Raw genomic sequence first — 24595 nt, 5'->3', positions numbered from 1 at the left:
GCACAGCGATGACTCATCCAAGAGGTCACAAAAGACCCCACAACAACATCCAAAGAACTGCAGGCCTCACTTGCCTCAGTTAAGGTCAGTGTTCATGACTCCACCATAAGAAAGAGACTGGAAAAAAATGGCCTGCATGGCAGAGTTCCAAGACGAAAACCGCTGCTGAGCAAAAAGAACATAAAGGCTCGTTTCAGTTTTGCCAGAAAACATCTTGATGATCACCAAGACATTTGGGAAAATACTCTGTGGACTGACAAGACAAAAGTTGAACTTTTTGGAAGGTGTGTGTCCCATTACGTTTGGCGTAAAAGTAACACAGCATTTCAGAAAAAGAACATCATACCAACAGTAAAATATGGTGGTGGTAGTGTGATGGTCTGGGGCTGTTTTGCTGCTTCAGGACCTGGAAGACTTGCTGTGATAAATGGAACCATGAATTCTGCTGTCTACCAAAAAATCCTGAAGGACAATGTCCAGCCATCTGTTCGTGACCTCAAGCTGAAGCAAACTTGGGTTCTGCAGCAGGACAATGATCCAAAACAAACCAGCAAGTCCACCTCTGAATGGCTGAAGAAAAACAAAATGAAGACTTTGGAGTGTTCTAGTCAAAGTCCTGACCTCAATCCTATTGAGATGCTGTGGCATGACCTTAAAAAGGCGGTTCATGCTCAAAAACCCTCCAATGTGGCTGAATTACAACAATTCTGCAAAGATGAGTGGGCCAAAATTCTTCCACAGCGCTGTAACAGACTCGTTGCAAGTTATCGCAAACGCTTGATTGCACTTGTTGCTGCTAAGGGTGGCCCAACCAGTTATTAGGTTTAGGGGGCAAGCACTTTTTCACACAGGGCCATGTGGGTTTGGATTTTGTTTTCCCTTCATAATAAAAACTTTCATTTAAAAACTGCATGTTGTGTTTACTTGTGTTATCTTTGATTAATATTTAAATTTGTATGATGATCTGAAACATTAAAGTGTGACAAACATGCAAAAAAATAAGGGGGCCAACACTTTTTCACACCACTGTATATATATATATATATAGTAAAATATAACCTATTAAATATGTTTTTTTTTTTTTTAGGATTTGTGACGGTTTATTCATTTATAACTACTATACTGTTGTCGTCTTTTTTGTGGATTCTAATAATAGGTTTGTATGTAGGCTAAATGTTCTCTGTTCAATTCATGTATGTTATTATAATCAATTATTAAATTACTACTATAATATTAAAACATGATTCAGTTTAGACAACTATTAAGTATCTTTACACACAGTTATGTGTAGCATATATATTTTTGTTACATAAGTGACCCTACTGTCACTTTTGATCAAATCAATTTAATGTGTTGTTGCTGAATAAAAAGTATTAATTTATTTAAAAATATGTTACTGACTGAACGGTAATGTATGTTCTATATATATATATATATATATATATATATATATATATAGGCTATATCATTTAACTGAAATATATAAACATCAATAAAATATATAAAAAAACTAATGTATTATGAGTCTTGTTAAAGGAAATTCAGCTATTTAACATGTTTTCCCATTTTGATGTGTATTTTTAGTAAAACTAGCATAAATTAAATTCAGTACAAAACGCTACAATGAGGTATACCTAAACTTGTACAGTACTAAAATATACATTACAATTTACATTCTGGGATTTGTAGTTCCGCTTCGCTGAAGACATACGCGACCATTTGAATCATAAAACTACATATCCCTGCAGCATTAGTGGAGGCCAAAGTCGCAACAGCTGATTGTCAAATAGGAAACTAACAATGTCTGCCGTGTGCGGAGACGGAAGAGTCTCGGCGATGGAGTGCGGAGAAAAATCATCTATGCGGTGCACAAGGTACGTTTTAAGAGCTTTACCGCCTAACCGCTTAGTTATTAAATTCTCTGTGTTCTTAATATGCGTGTGAAGCAAACATTTTATGGAAATAATGGGCGCTCGAGCACACAGTGAGTATCGCGTGCATGGTGGGAGTCACTGGTGCGTCTCGCGTGTTTTTGGGACTCTGCAACACACTTTGACCATATGCGTCTGGTAATATTTATAAACGCCTCATAAGTGTAACGAGATGTGTGGAGACTTGTCACTCTCTCTATAAGCACATAGTTATAGAATTGTAACCATGTTTTGTTTCAGTCCATGACTATTTTTGTGAATATGTTGTCTTTATGTGTCTGGTTCTTAAATATGTTTAAAATGTCTTCCTATTTAAAGCATATTGTGAGTAGGTGTATGATACTGAAGCACATGGTGTGATGATCTAGTAGTGTCTGCTGTGACTCAAATCTATCAGCATACAGTATCATCACCATTATTTCTTTGTACCGTTTTTCAGCCACACCTGGTTATTACATATAAATTAAACTACTTTACTTACTGAACAACATTGTGAACAACACCTGTAGTTCACAATGGTTTCACGTGGTTGAATGGTATTTGAACTAATAATAGATTCAATAAATTATAAAGTAACGGATTTGGAGTAGTTTACACTATATTATGCGACACGGCAACTGTATTATTATTATTGTTTATATTTATCAAGCTTATCTCGTTATCTCCTCGTGTTTACTTTGAGCCGCAGCGCCGCAGACCGCCGCGAGAGGGCGCGCTGATATAACTCTGTGACATCATTACGAGCACTGTTTTCACACATAGTCAGCTGTTGTTGGGAATGTTCTGTGTTTAGGATCATGCAGAAGGTGCTCAGTTGCATCCTTATTCTGGATCACCTTTTCTGGGGTTTGAATCTACTTCTTTTAGGTTACTATATATATTTACACTACCTTTCAAAAGTTGTCTTTTGTTTTTTTTAAAGAAAATAATACTTTTATATTTAGCATGGATGCATTAAAATGATCAAAAGTGACCGTAAAGACATTCATGATGTTACTAAATATGTCTATTTCAGATAAATGCTGTTCATTTGAACTTTCTATTTAAGCAGCACAACTGTTTTCCACATTGATAATAAATAATGATGATAATAATAAATTTAATAAAGTTTAATAATAAAGTTTCTTGAGCATCAAATCAGCATATAAGAATGATTTCTGAAGGATCATGTGACACTGATGACTGGAGTAATGATGCTGAAAATTTAAAATTTTAAAATATATTCCAATAGAAAACAGTTATTTTGAATTGTAATAATATTTCACAATATTTTTGTTTTTACTGTAATTTTGATTAAATATAAACACCCTTGGTGGACATAAGAGACCTCTTTCAAAAACAACTTATACAGACCCCAAACTTTTGAATGATAGTCTATATATGTGTGTATTAAAAAAAAAAAAAAAAAAAAATATATATATATATATAATATATATATATATATAAATAGATCTCTTTTATTGAATCCAAAAGGTTTCAATTATTTAAACCGTTAAATTATTTAACAGTCCAAAGGCCTATACAGCAGTTTAATTTGTGATTAAAACATCTTAAAATGTAATAAATGTATATATTTTTATTCTGGCATTATTTTATAACATCATATATGACAATGACAATTTATTTATATAGCACAATTAATTTCAGCTTCTGTCGACCAATGTGCTTTCCAAAAAATCATTAAAAACAGAAAAACGCACAACAAGCAGACAGTAAAGTTATAAAATCATACAACTATCCCATCAACCATACGCTTTAGAAAATAAAAATGTCTTTAGCCTGGACTTAAAAATATTAACAGAAGAAGCTTGTCTAATGGAGAGTGGCGAGGCGTTCCAAAGCCTGGGGGCAGCAATACAAAAAGCACGATCTCCCCTGCACTTAAGCCTCGACTTGGGTAAGCAATAGATCCTGGATGGAAGACCGAAGGGATCTAATCGGTTGATACTCAGTCAGTAACTCACAGAGATAGGTAGGGGCCAAACCATTTCGAGATTTATAAACGAGGAGCAAAATTTTAAAATCCACTCTAAAACAAACAGGCAACCAATGTAGTGAGCGTAAAATAGGAGTAATATGCTCCCTCTTTTAAACCCCACTCAAGAGTCGAGCCGCAGCATTTTAAACAAGCTGCAATCGGGATAAAGCTGTCTGGCTAACCCCAAAATAAAGTGTATTGCAGTAGTCCAGAATAAAAGCGTGAATAATTTTTTAAAATCTTTAAAGGAAAGAAAAGGCGTTGCTTTAGAAAGCAAACGCAGCTGAAAAAAGCAAGCTTTGACTACTGAATTTATTTGACGGTCGAACTTTAAGCCATCATCAAAAATGAAACCCAGGTTTTTTACCCATGATTTTGGACACGGAGACATCTCACCCAAGTCCAATTTTAGGGAATCTGAAAATTCAGACGGTCTAAAAAAAAACAAACAATAATTTCGGTTTTCTTTTCATTAAAAATTTAAATATTTAATGAAAGCCAAGCCTTCACATCCGCTAAACATGCCATAAGAGACTCAACACCCACAGAATTTCGATTAACAGGCAGATAAACCTGAGTGTCATCCGCATAACCGTGAAATGACAGCCCATGTTTTCTTAAAAACGAACCAAGAAGGAGCATATAGAGGGGAAAAAAAGCAAAGGAGCCAAAATAGAACCCTGGGGAACCCCACAGGGCAAAAAAGCATTACTCGAGTAATGTTCACCCATCTTGACTGAAAAACCCCTTTTTACAAAATACGATTTAAACCAATCTAGAACTACACCTCTTAAACCAATGCAATGTTCTAATCGATCAATAAGAATAGCATGGTCGACTGTATCGAAAGCGGCTGTCAAATCTAAGAGCACAAGGACTGCAAAATCCCCCGAATCACATGATATTAAAATATCATTTAGTGACAGGATGTGACATCATTCAGACATCTGCAATGGACCACATGGTCGTGAAGCAAAGTAACTAACACTCTCTTAACTATTTGAAAAATTCATGTTTTCACTTGCTCATATGCATGTCCCGAAACATCAGGTCATTCGGTACAACCGCTATAAAACATGGAAAATGTTGTAATATTTTAAAAACTTGTACTATATCAGCCTGTTAGCATTGTTTGAAAATATCGTCATTTGGTATAACCAAAAGTGTCATTCGGTAAAACCGAAATTTTGGTTAAACCAAATGACTTTTTTTGGTGAAAAATTTAGCCCATCTTGTAAAAAATGACAAAAGCAGTGTTAATTGATTATATAAAAACCACATAATCTTATTGTTAACTCTTAATAAAACTAATAATTATATCTTCATCAAAGTTTGCATATGTTCAACTTTCTGTATTATATTATAATAATCAATTCTTAAAATACTAAACTTAAACATCTAATTAGTTTCATTCAGTTTAGATGCTGACTATTAAGGATCTTTACACACAGTTATGTTTATTTTGCTAGCTAATTAAATGTATTTTTGTGAATGTACTATAACATTACGGCCAGTACGGGCTGTGATAGTGTGAGTGAGTTTCATCATAATGTTTGTGAGGGGTGTCCCGGGAGGGGGGGGTGCAGGTGGAGAGACGCCCCAGAGGACAGGCTGGTTGATAAGGTGATCACAGAGCCTTTGGGAGTAATGAATAGAGCGCACAGACCTGCATCTCACCTACACTGCTCCCTGCTTCACTAAGCAACCTGATTTGTTTATGTTCCGAGCCTAAGGACACAATTCAAAATCGCTGCTCTCCCTCGCGCTCTTTCGTCATCCCTATGTCAGTAGTCAGTAACAGCCTGTGTGAGTGTCACAGACAGATGAGCCAGTCCGTAAGAGGCCAGCGGAGGGGGGTGTGTGCTCTGCGTGTTTCCAACCTGCTGCTATTAATACACCCACCAAACATAATCTGCGGGATAGGTTATCCTCTTACGTTTGTTGGCAGGGTTCATAGTAGCATGTTAGGGCGAGAGAAAGACTGAAAGGTTTGTCTTGAATGGTCCCGGCCCACTAACGCTAGTGACTGAAAAAACAAAACAGACGTAGAAAGCACAGTTTTGTTTTCCTCCCCTCTACTTCACTTTCGTTTTTTCGTTCTGCTCGGCTTGCCAGAGGGCAGGCGCTCTGAGCGCCCGTGTATGTGTACGTCCCAGCGGTTATATTAGCGCTGATCTTTCTCTGGAGCTCTCATCTCAACTTCTGTCTCTGTCCGCCCATCATGAACACACTCCCAGCGTACTCGGGAGCCAGGATCTCAGGCTGCTGGGCTCTTAGGTCAGATGGAAGGTAAGCCTGTTAACTTTATATTAACGTTTATATTCAGTGTCTTTAACTACTACTATGTACCTGCATCAAAAACAATAATTGGGTTACACTTTATTTTAAGGTAGGCTATCCTTGTTACAGTGCACTCTAAAAAATGCTGGGTTAAAAACAACCCCAAGTTGGGTTGAAAATGGACAAACTCAGGGATTGGGTAGTGTTAATTAATTCAGCAAATAGTTTTTTTTTTTCTTTCTTTTTTTTTTTTACCCCAGCAGTTGGGTTAAATGTGATGGGTAGTTTTATTTAACTCGGCTATTGTTTAAAAAGGTATTGCTTGCTTCAAATGAACCCAAAGTATGTTGGAAATTAACATTTGTTAATATATTTAATGAATGAACATTTATTAATAAGTTTAATGAATAATAAACAAACATTTATTAAATTGCTTATTAATAAATGTTCACGTTTTGATTATTATTGTTGCCTCTAGTAATTATATGTCTGATTTTTAATTTCCAACTTATTTGGGTTCATTTTAAGCCAGCCATGTAGTCATTTTTAAATAAAATTGCCCGGCACATTGGGCAAACATTTAACCCAACCGCTGGGTTAAAACAACCCAATCACTGGGTTTGTCCATTTTCAACCCAACTTGGGTTGTTTTTAACCCAGCATTTTTTAGGGTGTGTAATTATACAATTAAATACTGCGTGATAATAATTAACTACATGTATAGGGTTAGGTTTAGGGTTTGGTTTAGGGTTAGTTGCTTGTAATTATGCATAATTTACTGTTATTACTGCAGTAAGTACATGTAATGTGTAACGGACACTGAAAAGAAAGTGTTACTAATAGTTTTTAGTTACAATGTACTTATTGCAAAACACTTGTGCTGCTATTGAGGTGGGATACAGGTAAGGTTACTGACACGTTTAGTGGTATGGGTGGGTTAAAGGGATAGTTCATCATTTACTCACCCTCATGTCATTCCAAACCCGTAAGACTTTAGTTCATCTTCAGAAAACAAATGAAGATCTTTTTGATGAAATCTGAGAGATTTCTGTCCCTCCATTGATAGTCTACACAACTACCACTTTGACACTTCATAAAGTTCATAAAGAGATCGTAAAACTAATCCATATGAATTGAGCGGCTTAGTCCGGATTTTCTGAGAACTTCTTGCGGAAGCTCAAACGTGCTGCGCAACATGAGAATGAACCTCATTGGTTCTCACACATCAAGTGAACATGCTTGAGCTTCCATTTATCACAACCGATTTGAGAGTTGATGAATGTTTATATGCGAATAAAAGCCTAAATTCAATCTGTTCATCATATAATGTGATCATATCTCTTCAGAAAATTTGGACTAAATTGCTCAAATCATATGGATTAGTTTTACAATCACTTTATGAACTTTTTTGATGCGTCCACAGCTGTCAATAGAGGGACAGAAATCTCTCAGATTTCATCAAAAATATTTTCATTTGTGTTCTGAAGATGAACAAAGGTCTTACAGGTTTGGAATGACATGAGGGTGAGTAATTAATGACAGAATTTTCATTTTTGGGTGAACTAACCCTTTAAGGGAGAAGGGAAGGGTCAACGGTGTAATTGAAGATGTAATTACATTCAGCATGCAGGATATTTTTAAGTACAATGTAAAAACATGTACAGAAGTGCATTGTATCAAATGATTCATTTAAATATTAGTACACAGATGTGGGATCAATGCATTGCTGCTGACAGGATTCTCTGCTTATGTTTTTACAAGCAAATTTGCATCAGTTTTGTTTTTGCTGAAAACCTCAGAGTGTGATTGGCGCGTCCTGTCAGGTTTTGATCTGTTTTGTGCTTGCTGTTTTTATATTATGAGGTGTTTTACAGTGAAAAATCAATTAGTGAACTGCACAATGGTGTTTTCTCATACTGGCCTTGAGAAAGTTTGTGATGTGAACTAGAAGTTGCTGATGTGCTGTCATTGAGGGTAGTGTGCGTGAATTTTTAAAGGGATAATTTCTAAACTTCTGCACATTATTCATCCTCATGTTGTTCCACACCCATTTGACTTTGTTTCTTCTTTGAAACATAAATGGAGAATGTTCACACTGCTCTATGGCATGTGCACTGTAAAAAAATATGTACCCGTAAATTTACAGTAAAATACTGGCAGCTGTGGTTCCAGCCATTTACCGTAATTTTATGGTTTCAACACCATTTTTCCAGTTAACAGCTGTTTACTGTAATTCAACAGTAGCAATACTATTGTTCATTTTACAGCTTTACTGTAATTTTAAAGTAGAGTACTGGCAGCTGTGGTTCCAGCCATTTATTGTAATTTCACGCTTTCAACACCGTTTTTAGCTGTGCTGTAATTTCACAGTAAAATACTGGCAGCTGTGGTTTCAGCCATTTACCGTAATTCTACCATTTCAATAGTTTTACATTTTACAGCTGTACTGTAATTTCACAGTACATTTTACAGCTGTACTGTAATTTCACAGTAATTTCACTGATCTGGCAGCTGTGGTTTCAGCCATTTACCGTAATTCTACCATTTCAATACAGTTTTACATTTTACAGCTGTACTGTAATTTCACAGTAAAGTACTTGCAATGGTTACAGCTATAATTCTACAATATATTAAAAAAAATGAATACATTACATAAACAATACATAATTAATATCTTTAGTATAGTATATAATGTGTACAGACATGTCATACTATATTTTAACTAGATGGAGAGTAAATAAATAAATAAAGAAGAAATAGATTGTGGTACATCATTTGCTATTTATTAAAACACAGGCAGAATGAGCATTGACAAATTGGTTGAAAGTGACCCAAACTGAATCTTAGCATAAACGCATAAGTTAAGAAAAAAGAAAATAGCACTTGCTTTAACCAACACAAATAAGAATACCTTTAAGAATTTGTTTAAAAACTAAATTCTCACTATTCATTTACCCTGATGCTATCCCAGATGTGTACAACTGCCTTTCTTCAGCAGAACACAAATGTTTTTAAAAAGAAATTCGAGATCTGTAGATGCATACCATGAAAATGAATAATGAGAATGCTTATTTTTGAAACTATACTGCTCTATATTTAAACAGTTTGATAACAGTTTTAGAAAGAAAACTGTCAAAGAAAAAAAAGTGTAAATTGCACAGTCCAATGAGAGGAACTAGTGTGTGAATAAACCTAAAGGAGAGACAAAAAAAAAAAGAAAGAAAAAAGGCCAATACATCACACCAACTTTGGATCAAGGATCTAGCAAGAAGTCTGAAGAAACTAGTCAACACGCCCAGGTCTGAGAGGAAACATTAAGAAAATGTTAGTGACTATGTAGCAGATGGCAAAAGATAGTCATCATGTACAGTCTGGACACACTTTTAAATTACACAGAAACTGTTTAGAAGATGAACGTAATTAGAAACTTATAAAGTAAATAAATGAGTGTATGTTTGTTACATCAGAGAAAACGAGACAAAATATAATCTTAAAGGGTTAGTTCACCCAAAAATGAAAATAATGTCATTTATTACTCACCCTCATGTCGTTCTACACCCATAAGACCTTTGTTCATCTTCGGAACACAAATTAAGATATTTTTGATGAAATCCGATGGCTCAGTGAGGCCTCTATTGAGAGCAATGTCACCGAACCTCTCGAGATCCAGAAAGGTACTAAAGACATATTTAATACAGTTCATGTGAGTACAGTGGTTCAACCTTAATATTATAAAGCAACGAGAATACTTTTTGTGCTCCAAAAAACAAAAATGACTTTTCAACAATATCTAGTGATGGCCAATTTCAAAACACTGCTTTGGAGCTTTACAAATCAAATCAGTGGTTTGGAGCGCTAAAGTCACGTAATTTCAGCAGTTTAGCAGTTTGATACGCGATCCGAATCACTGATTCGAAATAAAATATTCGTAAAGCTCCAAAGCAGTGTTTTGAAATTGGCCGTCACTAGATATTGTTGAAAAGTCGTTATTTTGTTTAAAAACTGTTTGTGTAAATGTCATGTTTGTTCTTATATTCTTTTTGCTTTAGTTTTGGTTATTTATTTTATGTGATGTTTCAATGGAAAACACTTTGGTCAAAAAGCTAAAGCAACTTGTTTTGCTTTTAAATGTGCTATACAAATAAACAAACAAACAAACAAACAATTACACACAAGATTGTTTTAAGGACAAAAAACCTGACAAATGTCTTGAAATACAACATCTGAACAATGTCTCGAGGTTTGGTGACCAAAGAGGAATAACTGACGACGGGCCGTTGAATTGCGCTTTGAGTCGTGGCTGTATTACAACCTCGGATGTGCATTCTTTTTCAAATAAGTCAGCGTCCCCTTGTCAATTATTCTCAAACCTAGCATTATAATCGGAGTTTGGAGAACACTTGTATTTTACAAGTTGAGTGCAACATAGCAAAATAACAACAAAGAAATAACTTACCTTGAGCAGTTTTCTTCTTTAGCAGACGCAGACGGCAAGAGTTTTGAAGAGATTCCGTTGACCGCTTGCTTTCTGCACTCTGGAGACGACGAGGGCTCATGTTGAAGCTCGACACTTTTTTTTTTTTTTTTTTTTTAGGTTTACTGTTAAATACTGTAAATTTACTGTAAGTGCTTAATTTAACGACCGTTAACTAAATTTACATGATTTAACTGTTTATTGAAATAACAGTATTTTACTGTTGGAAATTGGCTGTAATTTTATAGCAATTTTTTACAATGTGGCGGTATGAAATTTGGTATTTTTAATTTTTTACTTTATTTTAGTTTGCTAGTTACATGTACTTACTGCAGTAATAACAGTAAATTATGCATAATTACATGAAACAAACATTATACAACCCTAATCCTATAGTAAGTACATGTTGTTAATTAATATATCTCAGTATTTAAATGTGTAATTAGATTGTAACAAGGACACCTTAACATAACCTGAAATTTTCATATTACAATAACCACTGAAACTTCTATCACACTGCTGTACAGTATTATTGCAGCATTGAATTGAATTACTAAACCGGTTGAAAAGATCAGTGTTTTCTTCTTAACAAGTTTAATAACCTTTTTCAAATAACAAAAAGAACCTTGAACAATACAATTAAAAAAAAATACACTATAAAAAAGTAATGTGCAAAAGAGTACAACTGTAAAGAACAATAATACAGAATCAAAGCATTTTCAACCAAAGATATCCTTTCAGGGCTGGCATTTTTTTAGTCTAGATTTAAAAAATTAAAATATAAACAAATTTTTTGGGGGGGGAAATATGGCATCTTTAAGTATTTAGTGTTAACAAATACATAGCGTATACAAAAAAAAAATCTGAATGACTGTTTGAAAACCTGTAAATATTAATGGGGGGAGGGGGTAATGGTCTTCTTATTTAGGGAAAAAAGCAATTAAATCATTAAGGATTTAAAGGAATAAAGGAAAAATATAGAAGAACAGTAAAAGAACTAGAATATATTATAAAGTAATCAATTTGAACAATTTGCAAATGTTATTTTTATTTTAATTATGTCAAAAATGGTTGTTAATGCTTGTTGTCGTCATATTCTGTTATGAATTACATGACTCAAGTAAATTATAGCCTTTTTTTTTTTTAGTCAAAATGGTAAAAATTTGACAAAAATTGAGTAGTTTGCATCGCTGGATATTACTGTCATTTAACACTTCTGTCGTAAAACAGTTGTAAGTGGCTAAACATTTAATATTTGGCATCTTACCTCTTTTCTCTTTCACTGTTAACTGAAGCGTCACTCTGAAATTCTTGATTTTTATTGATTTGATTGGTCATCGCAATCATTTTGACATCGATGAGCACTGTTTAAAAGCTGAGGCAGACAAGCCTAAAAATATAACTTAGAAAATTATCCTAACAACAAACAGAGCGGTGCATAATGAAGTGCTGCAGACAAACATCAAGAATATCAAATACTGGAGATTAATTTAGGGCTGCTAATTTAAGGCTGCCCTTGACTAAAGATTTTTCTAGTCGCCGACTTGTATTCATTCATTTAAGCCACTAGTCGTCTAATCACACGTTTATATTAATTTAATTACTTAAACATATACTTGGGGTGGGGTATAGTGGATGCGCCTTTCATACGGATTACATAATCAGAGTATTTATTTTCGATTTGTATTGGTTAGTTTAAAAATGGACATTTCAAGCTTTCTATAGATATATTTAGGCAAGAAGCTTAATACTATCGGTTCATTTTTGTGACGTGCTCCAGTCCACAGAGACTGAGTTTGTTTTGACTGAACCGTTTTTCTTTATTTTATAAAAGCACATTTTGTGCATCTTGTGAGTTCACACATATAAAAGTACTTCAGCTTCCACACTCTTCCACTACTAATAGCACACATTTATCTAGGTTAACATTAGAGCGACTTTACCCAAGTAAAGTTGCTACTACTTACATGTTGCAAAAGATTTCCTGCCCGATTTACTATAATTGTAACCAAAAGGACCCGCTGTTAATGATCTGTCCCTCATGGACTGTGAGACTTCGCCACTTCCTGCAGAGGTTTTTTTTTTTTTCTCCTGTGACTAATACAGTTTTGGTTTGACAAAGCTTCTTCTCATCAACTAACGTTTAGTCGACTATTGGGGGGGAATGTAGTCCATATGGCTAGTGTGAAACAGATTCAAGTTTTTCATTGAAAATCCTGCCCTGAAAGTTGTGGTCACCATTTCTTTGTACAGATATTTCACTATATAGAAGAAAGTCATACAGTAAATGACTGTAAACTGTAAACAGACTGTCATTTTATCTTTTACTTTAAGATAAAGTCTTTGGCATACAGTGGTTTGTGTTTTCTGAAAATGCAAGGCCGGAGTCCACTGTTTCCCATCTTATCTCTTATCACTCTCTCATATTGTTGCAGGGCAGATACACTAGAAAGCCAAGATGATTTCTTTTCACACAAACAGAAACTCAGAGGCATACTCAGCACACAACATCTTTTCTGCCTGGTAAACTTGCTTTATTCTAGTTTTACCAGTTGAGTTGCACAGGTACAGTAGGCTTTGTGAGTTAACTGAGGTTTGTAAGCATGTTTAGGAATTACGCAGTCATGCACCACTTGATCTGACTGACTTTTTAAACAAACAGGTGTTTAGTTGAGAGTAGGAATTAGCTAGTGTTTTATTTGTTTCTTTTACCTAATGTACAAGTACATGGACACACATTTTGTGGACATCTTGCGTTCTCGCCTGCTTCAGTAAGTATTTTTCTCAAAAATTTCACTTTCTTGCTACTTATGAGCTCCACAGCAAATTGTTACCAAGCTCGTTCGCTGTGACGCACACTGCAGTGAGTCTCTTGTAGGCGTCCACCAATTTTACCTTTTATCACTTTCTTTCATTTGTGACTCATCAATCATTCTAGAAATGCTCTTAGAAACCACTGCCTACTAGCACCCGAAAACCAGAGCATGTTTTCAACAAACTAAACATACCATTAGCATAGTTGGTTTATGCATAATGATGTTTTTAATTTCACTTTATATGAATGTTCATTTTACAGTGTATTTATACTAGTATGTACCTAATAATTTACATTTATGTATTTAACAGATGCTTTTATCCAAGCAGGAACATAAGCAATTCATCACAGAGCAATAATAGTAATGAATGGCTTGTAAAGATATACTTATAATTTACATGAAATATGTGTAATGTGGGGACTGTAATGTTCTGTATTTTTATGTAATGTATTCATTTAGCTTTTAGCAGTTACTTTTTATCCAACTTACTTTCACCATTGTGTTCATAGGCCACTTAACCAGGTCTTCAGATCTTTGCTGGAAAAACCTGTTGTACACAATCTACCTTCTGCCCTCTGATGAAATTTTTTTTTTTCCTTTTTAGGAAGTAAAAGGCCTTATTATAATTGTTAAAATGTCATGGTACACAATTGATTTTTATAAAGTAAACACAAGATATTAAAATATATTTTATGTAAGCAATAAGGTACGAGAGACTGTGCTGTATCGTGAATAAGTCACGGCTGAAGGGGTTGCACCGCCCTTCAGCTGTGACTTATTCATGATACAGCACTAGCCTCAAGTACCTTATTGCTTTTATAAAACGGTTACCACACAATACAAATATTAAAGCCAAACTTTCATTAAGTAAACTTTAACTAAGAGCCTTCCTTCCGCCGGAAAAAAATTGTCCCTTACCGTGAACAGCAACAGAAGTTACATTATTACACCATTAGATGGCGGCAAAGACTGTCTTTATGAGTGTGTCAGTCTGTAGCGAAGACTTTTACATTGAAAAGACTGATTTGTTGTGAACACGGAACAAGACGCAACTGACATGCTTTGACTAGTACTGTCAATCATGGGAAAACCCCTTAACTGTTAAAAGGACAGGATAATACATTGTACATTTAAACAGATTTTTTATTATGAACATAGGACTGACATGAAGGAATGCTAAATCTGAATGCAGGTAATACACTCGCTCACTCGATCTCTTTCTCACAATACTCTTCTACATAATATAGTAAGCTTCAATGAACAATATCAATTGAGAACATACAGTTTACGTTGCTAAGAGTGGTTGCTAAGGGTGTAGTGTAGTGATACACAGAACCGCTGAGTGAAGCGGTCATAGCCGTGTTTTATTGTGAATAAAACACAGCTATTGATCAATCAGATTCAAGGACAGGAACTAACCATTTTATAAAGTGTCTTATATCAACTATGATACTCAAAAGAACACGCATGCAAACTTTTTTCTTCTTTTTTTTTGGTATGTTCCATTAAAAGGATTTTTTATTTACTATTATTTTATATAGACTTTAAAGGATTCATTTTAAATTTGTAGCCTTACACCATGTTCTAACCAAACAAGCCGCTATGGTGATTTTTTTTTTTTTTTTTAATTCAACATATTATGACAGTGATGATCTCAGGTACTGATCTTGTGTTTTATTTAATGTTAAAATCATCTAATGTGAGTTTGAATATCATTTTGCGCGACCTTTATTGCCATACTGAACACGAAAATGGATTATTCAAATAAATGAGGAAATAAGAAATGTCAATTCATTATGTATTCTATGGCAGATCGTTTTAGTGAGTCAGTATGTATTTTTAATAATGTTAAAATGGTGTAATATTTATGAATTTGATTTTGTACTTATCTATTTCATTATGTGTGCGGTGCACTTGCAGAGAGACTCTTCCCAAATGCTCTTTTGATTGGCCTTGTCTCATAGTTTTCGCATCTGATGTGGACAAACAAATTGCTTGTCACTGGAATCTTATCACATTGCATTAGGACACAGTGTTAGTTTGAACCTAGGCCCTTTGGGTTATCTTTAATCATGCCATACTACCATGTTTTCATAATTAATAACAAGGGAGCATTTGTTTAGATCTAAAACCAGTTGATCAAAATGAGGTCAGTTGCTTTGTTTGAGCGGAACTGTCATAAGCAATTTATGACCGTCATTAGACGTGATAACACGATAGTCCAGTCATCTCAGTTTCATTGATCATGATGATGTGCTATGCTTACAGCTGACATATTTGCTAAGGAATATGGAGTTGTTGTTGTTTGTCCCATCGGCTACAACATGATACAAAATCTATGATACCACTGTTATCGGATCTTGACAGATTTCAGTCTTTTCTGTAATAGATAGAGCTGTGTGCCCTGTTACCAACATAGTTAAAGATAGATAATAGCTGCGTACATGGGGGTGTTAACCATGACGGCCACCCTGTACACTGGGGACTTTGAACAGTTTGTGATCAGGAAGTCAGAATTGACACAGGAAATTGCAGGAAGTGGCTTCTCTTGTTCACTGTATCTTATTTCCTCTTTTCAACAGTGGCGGTGGGGAAGGCTCTCTGGACAGGCTCCTCCCCTCTGTCAACACCAGCCTGTCTCCACGAAAACGAACCACCAGCCAATGCAAATCAGAGCCTCCACTGCTGCGGACCAGTAAGAGGACTATCTACACAGCCGGACGTCCACCGTGGTACAATGAACATGGGACCCAGTCCAAAGAAGCTTTTGTTATTGGTCAGTATAGTAAAGCTCTCCAGGGAAAAACATCAGTAGGGCTATTCATTCTGTGCTTAACCCCGGGTTATTGTCATTCTAAACCCTGCTTTTAACCCCGGGTAATGGAGCGATTCACACTTGTAATTATGAAGCGGGTTAGTACCGCATTTTACCCAGGGTTTAAAACCCTGATCTGGAGCAGGGTTAGCACTGCTTTTGCACTCTTAACCCGCATTTTGGTACCAAACGTGTACAGTGTGAAACGATGCAGTGTTAAGGCTTGTTCACTCCAGGAACGATAACTATAACGATAACTATATTTGCGTCCAAACCAACGAACGATAACGGTCTGTTTATTCTAAGTGTGTACAACATGTTTTTGCTGTTCTTGTTGCATTTACGTGGCTTTAACCAGCAGATGTCCTTAGCATGCTATGTTTCGAGTGAATAGCTAGTGTAATCGATCTAACAGTGAATTTAGCTGACGACATCAATATAGTGGAATAAAAACAACACCTAGTCTTTTTCACTGCAGCTTCAAAGGAAGCTAGACAATATTGTCAAAACTAGCACTGGATAACTGAGGTAATTTTATGTTACACACTGTCTAGCATAATGATCTCATTGTTAATACTTCTCACCATTTATTCCGAGGGTATGACTGATTGTTTTCCATATATCCATTTTCTTTAAAGTATCTTTGAAAAGGGGGGTTGACTTGTCAAACAGTGGTGGATTTTTCTGGACCTTGCGGTTAACTTCTCCGCAATGTCGTCTTCCATTTTAAATGCGCGAGTCCTTAAATTAGAATGGACTCTGGCTGTCAGTGTTTTATCGATCAACAGCTGGAAAAAATCATTCTGAAATGATTCTGATCCCAACGATATCGTTATCTCTATATTGTTATCGCTATAGCTGTGGACACTGTTATTATATTTAAAACAATTTCTTGAACTGTATCTTTATCATTATCTTTATAGATATCATTCTTAGTGTGAAAAGGGCCTTTAGATTGTTACGACTAGATGCTTAGCAACAGACGATCAATCACATGCCTCATATTCACATGCTTTGGACAGTCACAGAAACACTGCTGGGGGGTATTCCAGAAAGCAAGGTTAACTTACCGTCACATACCCTGAACTCTCAGTTGATTAACCCAAACCTTGCTTACTCGAGGTATGCTGGTTCCAAAAACGTGTCCGGGAGTAAGTTCAGCCAACCCAGAGTATGTTCCCAGTTAGCAGACAAGACATTCTCAACAGAGCGACGAATCGATGATTCACCATGGAAACAGACGCTAAGAAAAAGCACGCCATTCTACTTCCTCCTTCTTTTGTTTAATGGTGATTTACATAACCTATTTCACCACCTATTGGGTGGTTGTGCAATCATTTTTTCAATCTTTTTATTTAATAAGTCATCTTTTTTTCACTGAGAATAAGAATTATATTGTTAGTTTGATGCTAATTATTTAATAAGATATCACATATGTATTTTATTATAGAAATTATAGTATAGAAAACGTCCTGTTATAAAAAGGAAAAAAGTAGATCCATGTGTGAGATGACAATAAAATAAATACATAATTAGAAATGAATAAACATTTAAACATTACCGCTTTGTAATAATGCTATATATATATATATATATATATATATATATATATATATATATATATATATACTGTAAATATATAACAAATTTTAACTATATTAATTATATACATCTGAATACCTCTTAAGCAAACTAACCCTGAACACAACCTGTTCCGGAGCAGGTTATGTTCAGAAAGGAAGTTGCTATGGCTACTTACATACCCTGAAAGTTACCTCTGCTTTTGGAATCGAAAGTTGAGGTTATCCGCTTACTTACTCTTAAACATAGCCAGGTATGTCACATAACCTGCTTTCTGGAATACCCCCCTGTATAAATAGTAGGAAACGTTTCAATGTTTGAGGGGAAAATGTCAAATGGTGACAGAAAACATGACAAAGAGACTGTTTCATTCTTACCTTTTATAGTCTGAAAAGTTAATTTAGTATAAACTTGATAGTAGGCTATGGCAATATATAATATGAGGATGTGCAATGCTAGAGCCTTTATGCATGTCTAATCAATGATACTGGCTCCACAAATATGCAAATAAGAATGTTAATGTTTAGGAATGTACATGTGTTAACCTCAGGTAAATTATGAGCAGTGAGAAAACCCAATATTCGGTTTACCAGGAGTTTAGAATGACCCAGGGCTAACTAGTTCAAGTGTGAAAAGCCCTATTGTTAGCTCATACACCATAATCGTCGACCATCGTCAAATGTCAATTTACAAGTCTTTTTTACCCATAGGGCTTTGTGGAGGCAGTGCCTCAGGCAAAACAACAGTTGCTCGTAAAATTATCGAGGCTTTGGATGTTCCTTGGGTCGTTCTTCTGTCAATGGATTCCTTCTACAAGGTAACATGTCATTTCATTGTAAATCTCTCACACATACTACCTACTACAGATATTAGTGAAAAGTTATCTGGGAAATCACACCCATATCTGTGACAGCCCTAAGCTCTGTACACAGCAATAAAACATTTAGGGGAGGGGCACTTTTTTTTTTTTCTTTTCAATAAGAAACGCTCTTTGGCTGTGATTTATTTTGTATGTTTGCTTTTGCTGACATGTCTTTTTTGGGCAGGGTTTAGAAACTCAACCAGCTGTACTGTCGTATGCAGTCCAGGATGAAAACACAAGCCGTTATGTGTTTATGATGTTTGTGTAAGCTGTGTTAAACAGTCAGGAATGTGAATGACCCCAACGCTCTGTTTAGTCTGCAGAGGGACTGCGCTGTCAGGTGGATCAGAGCAGATATTCTAGGCTAGTTAGGCATTTGTTTAAATGTTTTACCAGCTGTTGTTACATATCTGATGAGAAATAACTACATTTTGTATGAGAGGAAAAGGCAAAAGAAGTAAATGGCCTGTGAGTGTGTGTTTGCATACATGTACCTGTGTGCAAATGTTCCTTCTAAATTTAGTTCAGCTGTTCGTAGCCATGTGCCCAACGAGAGGACGTGGGTAATAATACCACACACTTCATTTACTCAGTAGTCTGGCACTGTTTCTGCATGCGGGGTGGCAAAAACATTTAACTTGTAACTTAAAGATTTAAGCCCGAAGTGTACCACCGGTGGTACACCACCCCCTGCAAAAAAATTAATAATCAGATAACTAAGTAACCACTGACAGGACTAACACAAAACTCAGCTTTTTAAAGCATCTAACCATTTTGACTATATAACGAGTGCTTAGTAGTAAACTGGAGTGTACCGTCCGCAGGCGCCACCTAGCTATGAAAAAATTAATAATCATATTTTTCAAAACTACTGACTTGATCAACACAAAATAGGTGTTATTTGAAAGCTTTGAGTCTGAACTTTACAATGAATGTAGCCAGTTTGATTAACTCCTAAGTGTTGCTGAGTTATTTGCTGATTTAAAAAAAAAAAAATTTATAATTTATGAAATACTTTTTTATACTATATGTAATGCAATGTGTCAAAAACATCATACAGCTCAGATAATCATGTGTCATATGTCATTTGAAAGGTCTCACGGAGTAGAATACAACAAGCATAATTAATTTGACTAAACTTGAACGAGTTTTTGTAAGTGAAGCCATGCAAGATGCATGTAAATAACATACGGATACGGAATTTGTCACATTTTCGCTCATAACTTCATAAAAAATGCTCCATTTACAGCAGATTCTCAAGATTAAAATGAGTCCAAAATCAACATAATCCAATGCGTCAATCACGAGAAATTCCTCACAGAGTTACGACACATAACTAAAATCAGATGTAGCTTTTACGTAGCGTTTTCGCTTAAAACTTAATGAAACATGCATAGATCGTAGAAAATGGCACCTCATTACTTACAGTGGTTGCTTCCGATTAAAATGAGTCCAAAATCAACATAATCCAAAGCGTAGATCACGGGATGTACCTCATGCAGGAACGATTTTAAAAATGCCCATTAGGGGTGTCAAGAGCAAAACAAAAAGGCTACATTGGTTCAAAATGCTGTAACTTTTGATTGCTTTATGCTATCACCATAAAATTTGATCCAGATGCAGCTTGCTTGTAGGGAAAAAAAAGAATTCACCATAAAAGAATTGTCCTCCTACCTTATTTCCTTCCTGAGTTCTTGCATGTCAAATAAGAAAGATATGTAAAATTATAACTTTTTTTTGTCTTTTATCAGCAGTTTCTCAGCATGAGAATGTCCAAATATAATCAAATGTATTTTTCTTCTAAAAATTATAAAAGTTTTCTATCAAACAATACCTACCTTTTGACTCTCCTTGCTATAGTTTTGAAGTTATGAGTCTTTACTTTTGTGTATGTCACTAAGAAAAAAACAACTCTAAAAATGCTTTCAGGGCTTAAAGGGTTAAGACAGAGAATATTTCCCTCCATGAAGATTGGAGATGTTTTAAGATGTTCTCCTGTCTGGAGAACATTACTTAAAAAAATGCAGCTCATATATAGATAGTTCACGTTCGGATTAATGTACTAAATTAATTATAATTAAATACAGGGTTCATGGAAAACCCACAAAAATCAGGCAATTTTAAAATTGTGGAAATTAGTACAATTTTAAAAAGTCATGGAAATTGCCATTTTTATATATATTATAATATATATTTTATAATGTATATTGTGTGTGTGTGTGTGTGTGTGTGTATGTATATGTATGTGTGTGTATAATTTTTTTTTGCTAGTTTTACTGTTTTTATTGCCTCTACAAAATAACTCTACAATATGATTTTTTTTTTTTTTTTTTTTTTTTTTTTTTTTAATCCTTATTTGAAAATACAAAATGACTGGGAAAAATCATGGAAATATATTAGTCAAAAGGTGTGAGAGCAGTCAGTGTCTCTATTGCTTATTTTACTTCAAATCTGTACATCTTTATTAGTAATGTAATGCACTACTCTCAGTAATATTTTTTTAGAATATTTTTGAAAGAAGTCTCTTCTGCTCACCAAGGCTGCATTTATTTAATCAAAAATACAGTAAAAAACAGTAATATTATGAAAAATTGTTACAATTTAAAGTAACTTTTCTTTTTGAATATATTTTGTTTTAAAATGTAATTTATTTCGGTGATGGTAAAGCTGAATTTTCAGCATCATTACTCCAGTCTTCAGTGTCACATGATCCTTCAGAAATCATTCTAATATGATGATTTGCTGCTCAGGATTTTTTTGTGTGTGTGTGTAAACTGTGAATATTTTTTTTTCATTATTCTTTGATAAAGCATTTATTTGAAATAGAAATCTCTTGTTTATAAATGTCTACTTAAATTGCTAAGCAATCGATAAATGTTACTTTTATATATATATATATATATATATATATATATATATTTTTTTTTTTTTTTTTTATATATATTTTTTACAATGCTTTTGCTGCCATTTATATTGGAGTATTAAGCCACTCATGGCTGTGTGTTACAGTGGCTATGTTTACATGCACCAATTTTCGTCAATCCAAATGAATTGAATCTGATTGCAGATCTGTTTACATGTACTCTAAACATTGTAATCTGATTCAGATATCCGTTTATATATGTGTTTTATATACATTCCGGTTAAAACTTTTGTGCACGTGCTCTGCATGTGATGTCATATCAATCACACTTGTGGAGACTACCATGGACGTGACACCAACAGAGCTCATTGTTATATTTGCCCTGTTGGCATACCACTCCTTCCAATCTGATCAAAATTTCATTCGGATCGAGCTCATTTGGATTTTCAATCTGATAGAGCCATCAATCCGATTACAAATGGATTATTTGGGTGCATGTAAATGTAGCCAGTGATTTTATCATAGTTTACCCCTTTGTGTCATGTCTAACAGCCTGTGGTAAAACCACTGTAATGCACACTCATGGCTTATGACATTTACTAAATGCATACCAAATGGTGAGTGTCTGGCTGAAGGACAGAGAGTTCATGGATCAACCCTTGTCTGGTTTGAACCCACAACCTTTCAGTTATCAGCCTTCATCTCTAATCACCAGGCCACACCACTGGCAGATATTTGAGCTGAAGTCAGAGGTGTAACCTTGGAACGTCTGCTGTGACGTCTTTCCTCCAGGTTCTGACGGCCGAACAGCAGCTGCTGGCTGCTAATAATGATTACAACTTTGACCATCCAGACGCCTTTGATTTCAGCCTGCTGGTGCACACTCTCCGCAAACTCAAGCAGGGCAAGAGCGTGAAGATCCCAGTGTATGACTTCACCACGCATGGACGGCAGAAAGAATGGGTGAGTGCAAACAGGTGTTCGTGTGTAAACGTGGGTTTGATGTTCCTCATTTTTCTACTTGAATTTGCTTGAAAAGTCTCATAATTATGTAAATTATGTTTGGGGAATGCATGACTGCATGTCTTTAAGATGGTTTCTGGTTTACCTTCTCTACTACTAGAATCAAACTTGAACACATTTTAATTTTTAACTTTAATGAGTGTTTATCTGTTTGCAGAAAACGGTGTATGGGGCTAGTGTGATTATATTTGAGGGCATCATGTCATTTGCCGATAAAGAGCTGCTGAAGGTAAACAATTCAGTCTTTCATAATGTGGATATTTACCTCCTTCTCACTGAACTGATTTGGAGCATCATCTGTCTGTTTCTCAGCTGCTGGACATGAAGATCTTTGTGGACACCGATTCTGACATCCGGCTGGTACGGAGGCTCAGGAGGGACATCACAGAGCGAGGCCGGGACATTGATGGAGTGATCAAACAATACAACAAATTTGTGAAGCCAGCCTTTGAACAATACATCGAGCCCACGATGAGACTGGCAGATATTGTGGTGCCACGTGGTGAGTGAGGCTGTTATTCAGTATATACTATATTAGATTGTTTTAATGGATTATTAATAATAAAATATTTATTTAGATGTAAATTTAATTCAGTTTTACAAATGCCGAGGAAACTGCATTATGGGATGCCGTGTGCTCTGTGCTATACTGCACATTTAGACACAGCATGCAGGTTTATATTCCATACTGTATCAATAGTGCTAGTATGATTTAAGGTGCGTTTATGCCTTGTCAGAATTACTGTAATAAGAAAGCTGAATTACACCTCGACTATGTTCTAGAATGTGTGTTATATCTTTGTACCTGTTTGGCAAGGAAATGTATTCTTTTGTTTTGGTCCACTCGTCATGTCCCTTCCATTAATATGTGGTTGAATCAAGTTGCTGTTTTCCTACCTTTAGAAAAATTAACTTGTGACTTAACCTGGCAACCCTGCCTCCGGCCTTTCACAACAAAACCCGCCAAATTGCTACTCAACTAGCCCAATCGAATTTTTGGGGTCTGGGGGGTAAAATGTTTTGGCAGGGTTCCCCTGGTAAAATTCACATTTCAGGGGCTAAATATCATGTTATTTGGGGTCGCTTAAACCTGCGGACGTGCCAACACTGGCCGGAGATCTTTGTTTATTTTGGTGCTATATCCCTTCACTCGATTTTTGAACTACCAGTTGATGGAAAATTGTATGATGGATGATTGTATATGCCACCTTGAGACACCTGTACCACAGTTTTGTTATTGTAAAACTATAAAAACGAAATAAAAAAAAAAAAAAAGGAATTACCGTAATAACGAGATTCACGTCCTCATAGAACCCGTACTACTACTTGTAAACTCAGTTGTACCACCTGACCGCTGCAGATTCAATTGGCCATTTTTAGTGTGTAATTCAAAAGAACGTCACAGGTTGTCATCTCGTAATTACGACATGGCATGAATGCAGCAGTCTTATTATTGGGAGACCCCAAGGTCCGCGGTTTTACAATTGGAGAAAGAGTATTGTCCAACTTGGATCATGTGTCATCACTTGATAACCAATCACAATACATCCATTAAAAAAAAATGCTCTGGTCTACTTCTCTGCGTACCACTGCATACCCCTTTTTTTTTTTTTTTTTTTTTTTTTTTTTTTTTTGATAACCTCGGAGGCTTGCCTTAAGGCAGCGTTGTTAGTAATGTTCATTTTGATTCCTGTGCTTATTTCCTGTAGGTGGCGGCAACATGGTGGCCATTGATCTTATAGTGCAGCATGTACACAGTCAGCTGGAGGAGGTAAGCACAGCAGACATATTGAGAATATTTTCATATTTAGCAGTGGACAGTACAGTAAAATCAATAAAACAAACTCTGGATAGATGATGGTACCAATCTGATGCACCATTTCATCATGGTGGTTCTTGGTTACCGTGAATTTCAGGTATGTAATATCGCCCCCTTGTGGATGACATAATTGACTTATAAACCAACTGTAGA

The 24595-nt window shown here is 35.3% G+C and overlaps 1 protein-coding gene across 6 annotated transcripts in view; it reads left to right on the top strand.

The window, feature by feature from the left end:
- The first annotated feature begins 1741 nt into the window (after positions 1 to 1741).
- The window catches only part of uckl1b (uridine-cytidine kinase 1-like 1b), a 40382-nt gene continuing 17528 nt past the window's right edge, over positions 1742 to 24595 (top strand). The window contains exons 1-7 of one of the 6 annotated variants that reach the window (XM_051879495.1): positions 1742 to 1874; positions 16062 to 16255; positions 18586 to 18692; positions 22393 to 22563; positions 22781 to 22852; positions 22936 to 23125; positions 24333 to 24394. In XM_051879495.1, the coding sequence (XP_051735455.1) occupies positions 1801 to 1874; positions 16062 to 16255; positions 18586 to 18692; positions 22393 to 22563; positions 22781 to 22852; positions 22936 to 23125; positions 24333 to 24394 (870 nt within the window). In that variant the 5' untranslated portion in view covers positions 1742 to 1800. Of the gene's footprint in view, positions 1875 to 1919; positions 1985 to 5769; positions 6199 to 13143; positions 13435 to 16061; positions 16256 to 18585; positions 18693 to 22392; positions 22564 to 22780; positions 22853 to 22935; positions 23126 to 24332; positions 24395 to 24595 lie in introns of those variants that run through there. The other 5 variants (XM_051879496.1, XM_051879500.1, XM_051879497.1 and 2 more) reach the window with 5 other exon arrangements.

This window comes from Ctenopharyngodon idella, chromosome 22 (genome assembly GCF_019924925.1).
Source record: "Ctenopharyngodon idella isolate HZGC_01 chromosome 22, HZGC01, whole genome shotgun sequence".
In the NCBI taxonomy this organism is placed as follows: Eukaryota; Metazoa; Chordata; class Actinopteri; order Cypriniformes; family Xenocyprididae; genus Ctenopharyngodon; species Ctenopharyngodon idella.
Note: the sequence above shows the minus strand (reverse complement) of the source record. Positions and strands in the feature narration are given on the sequence as shown.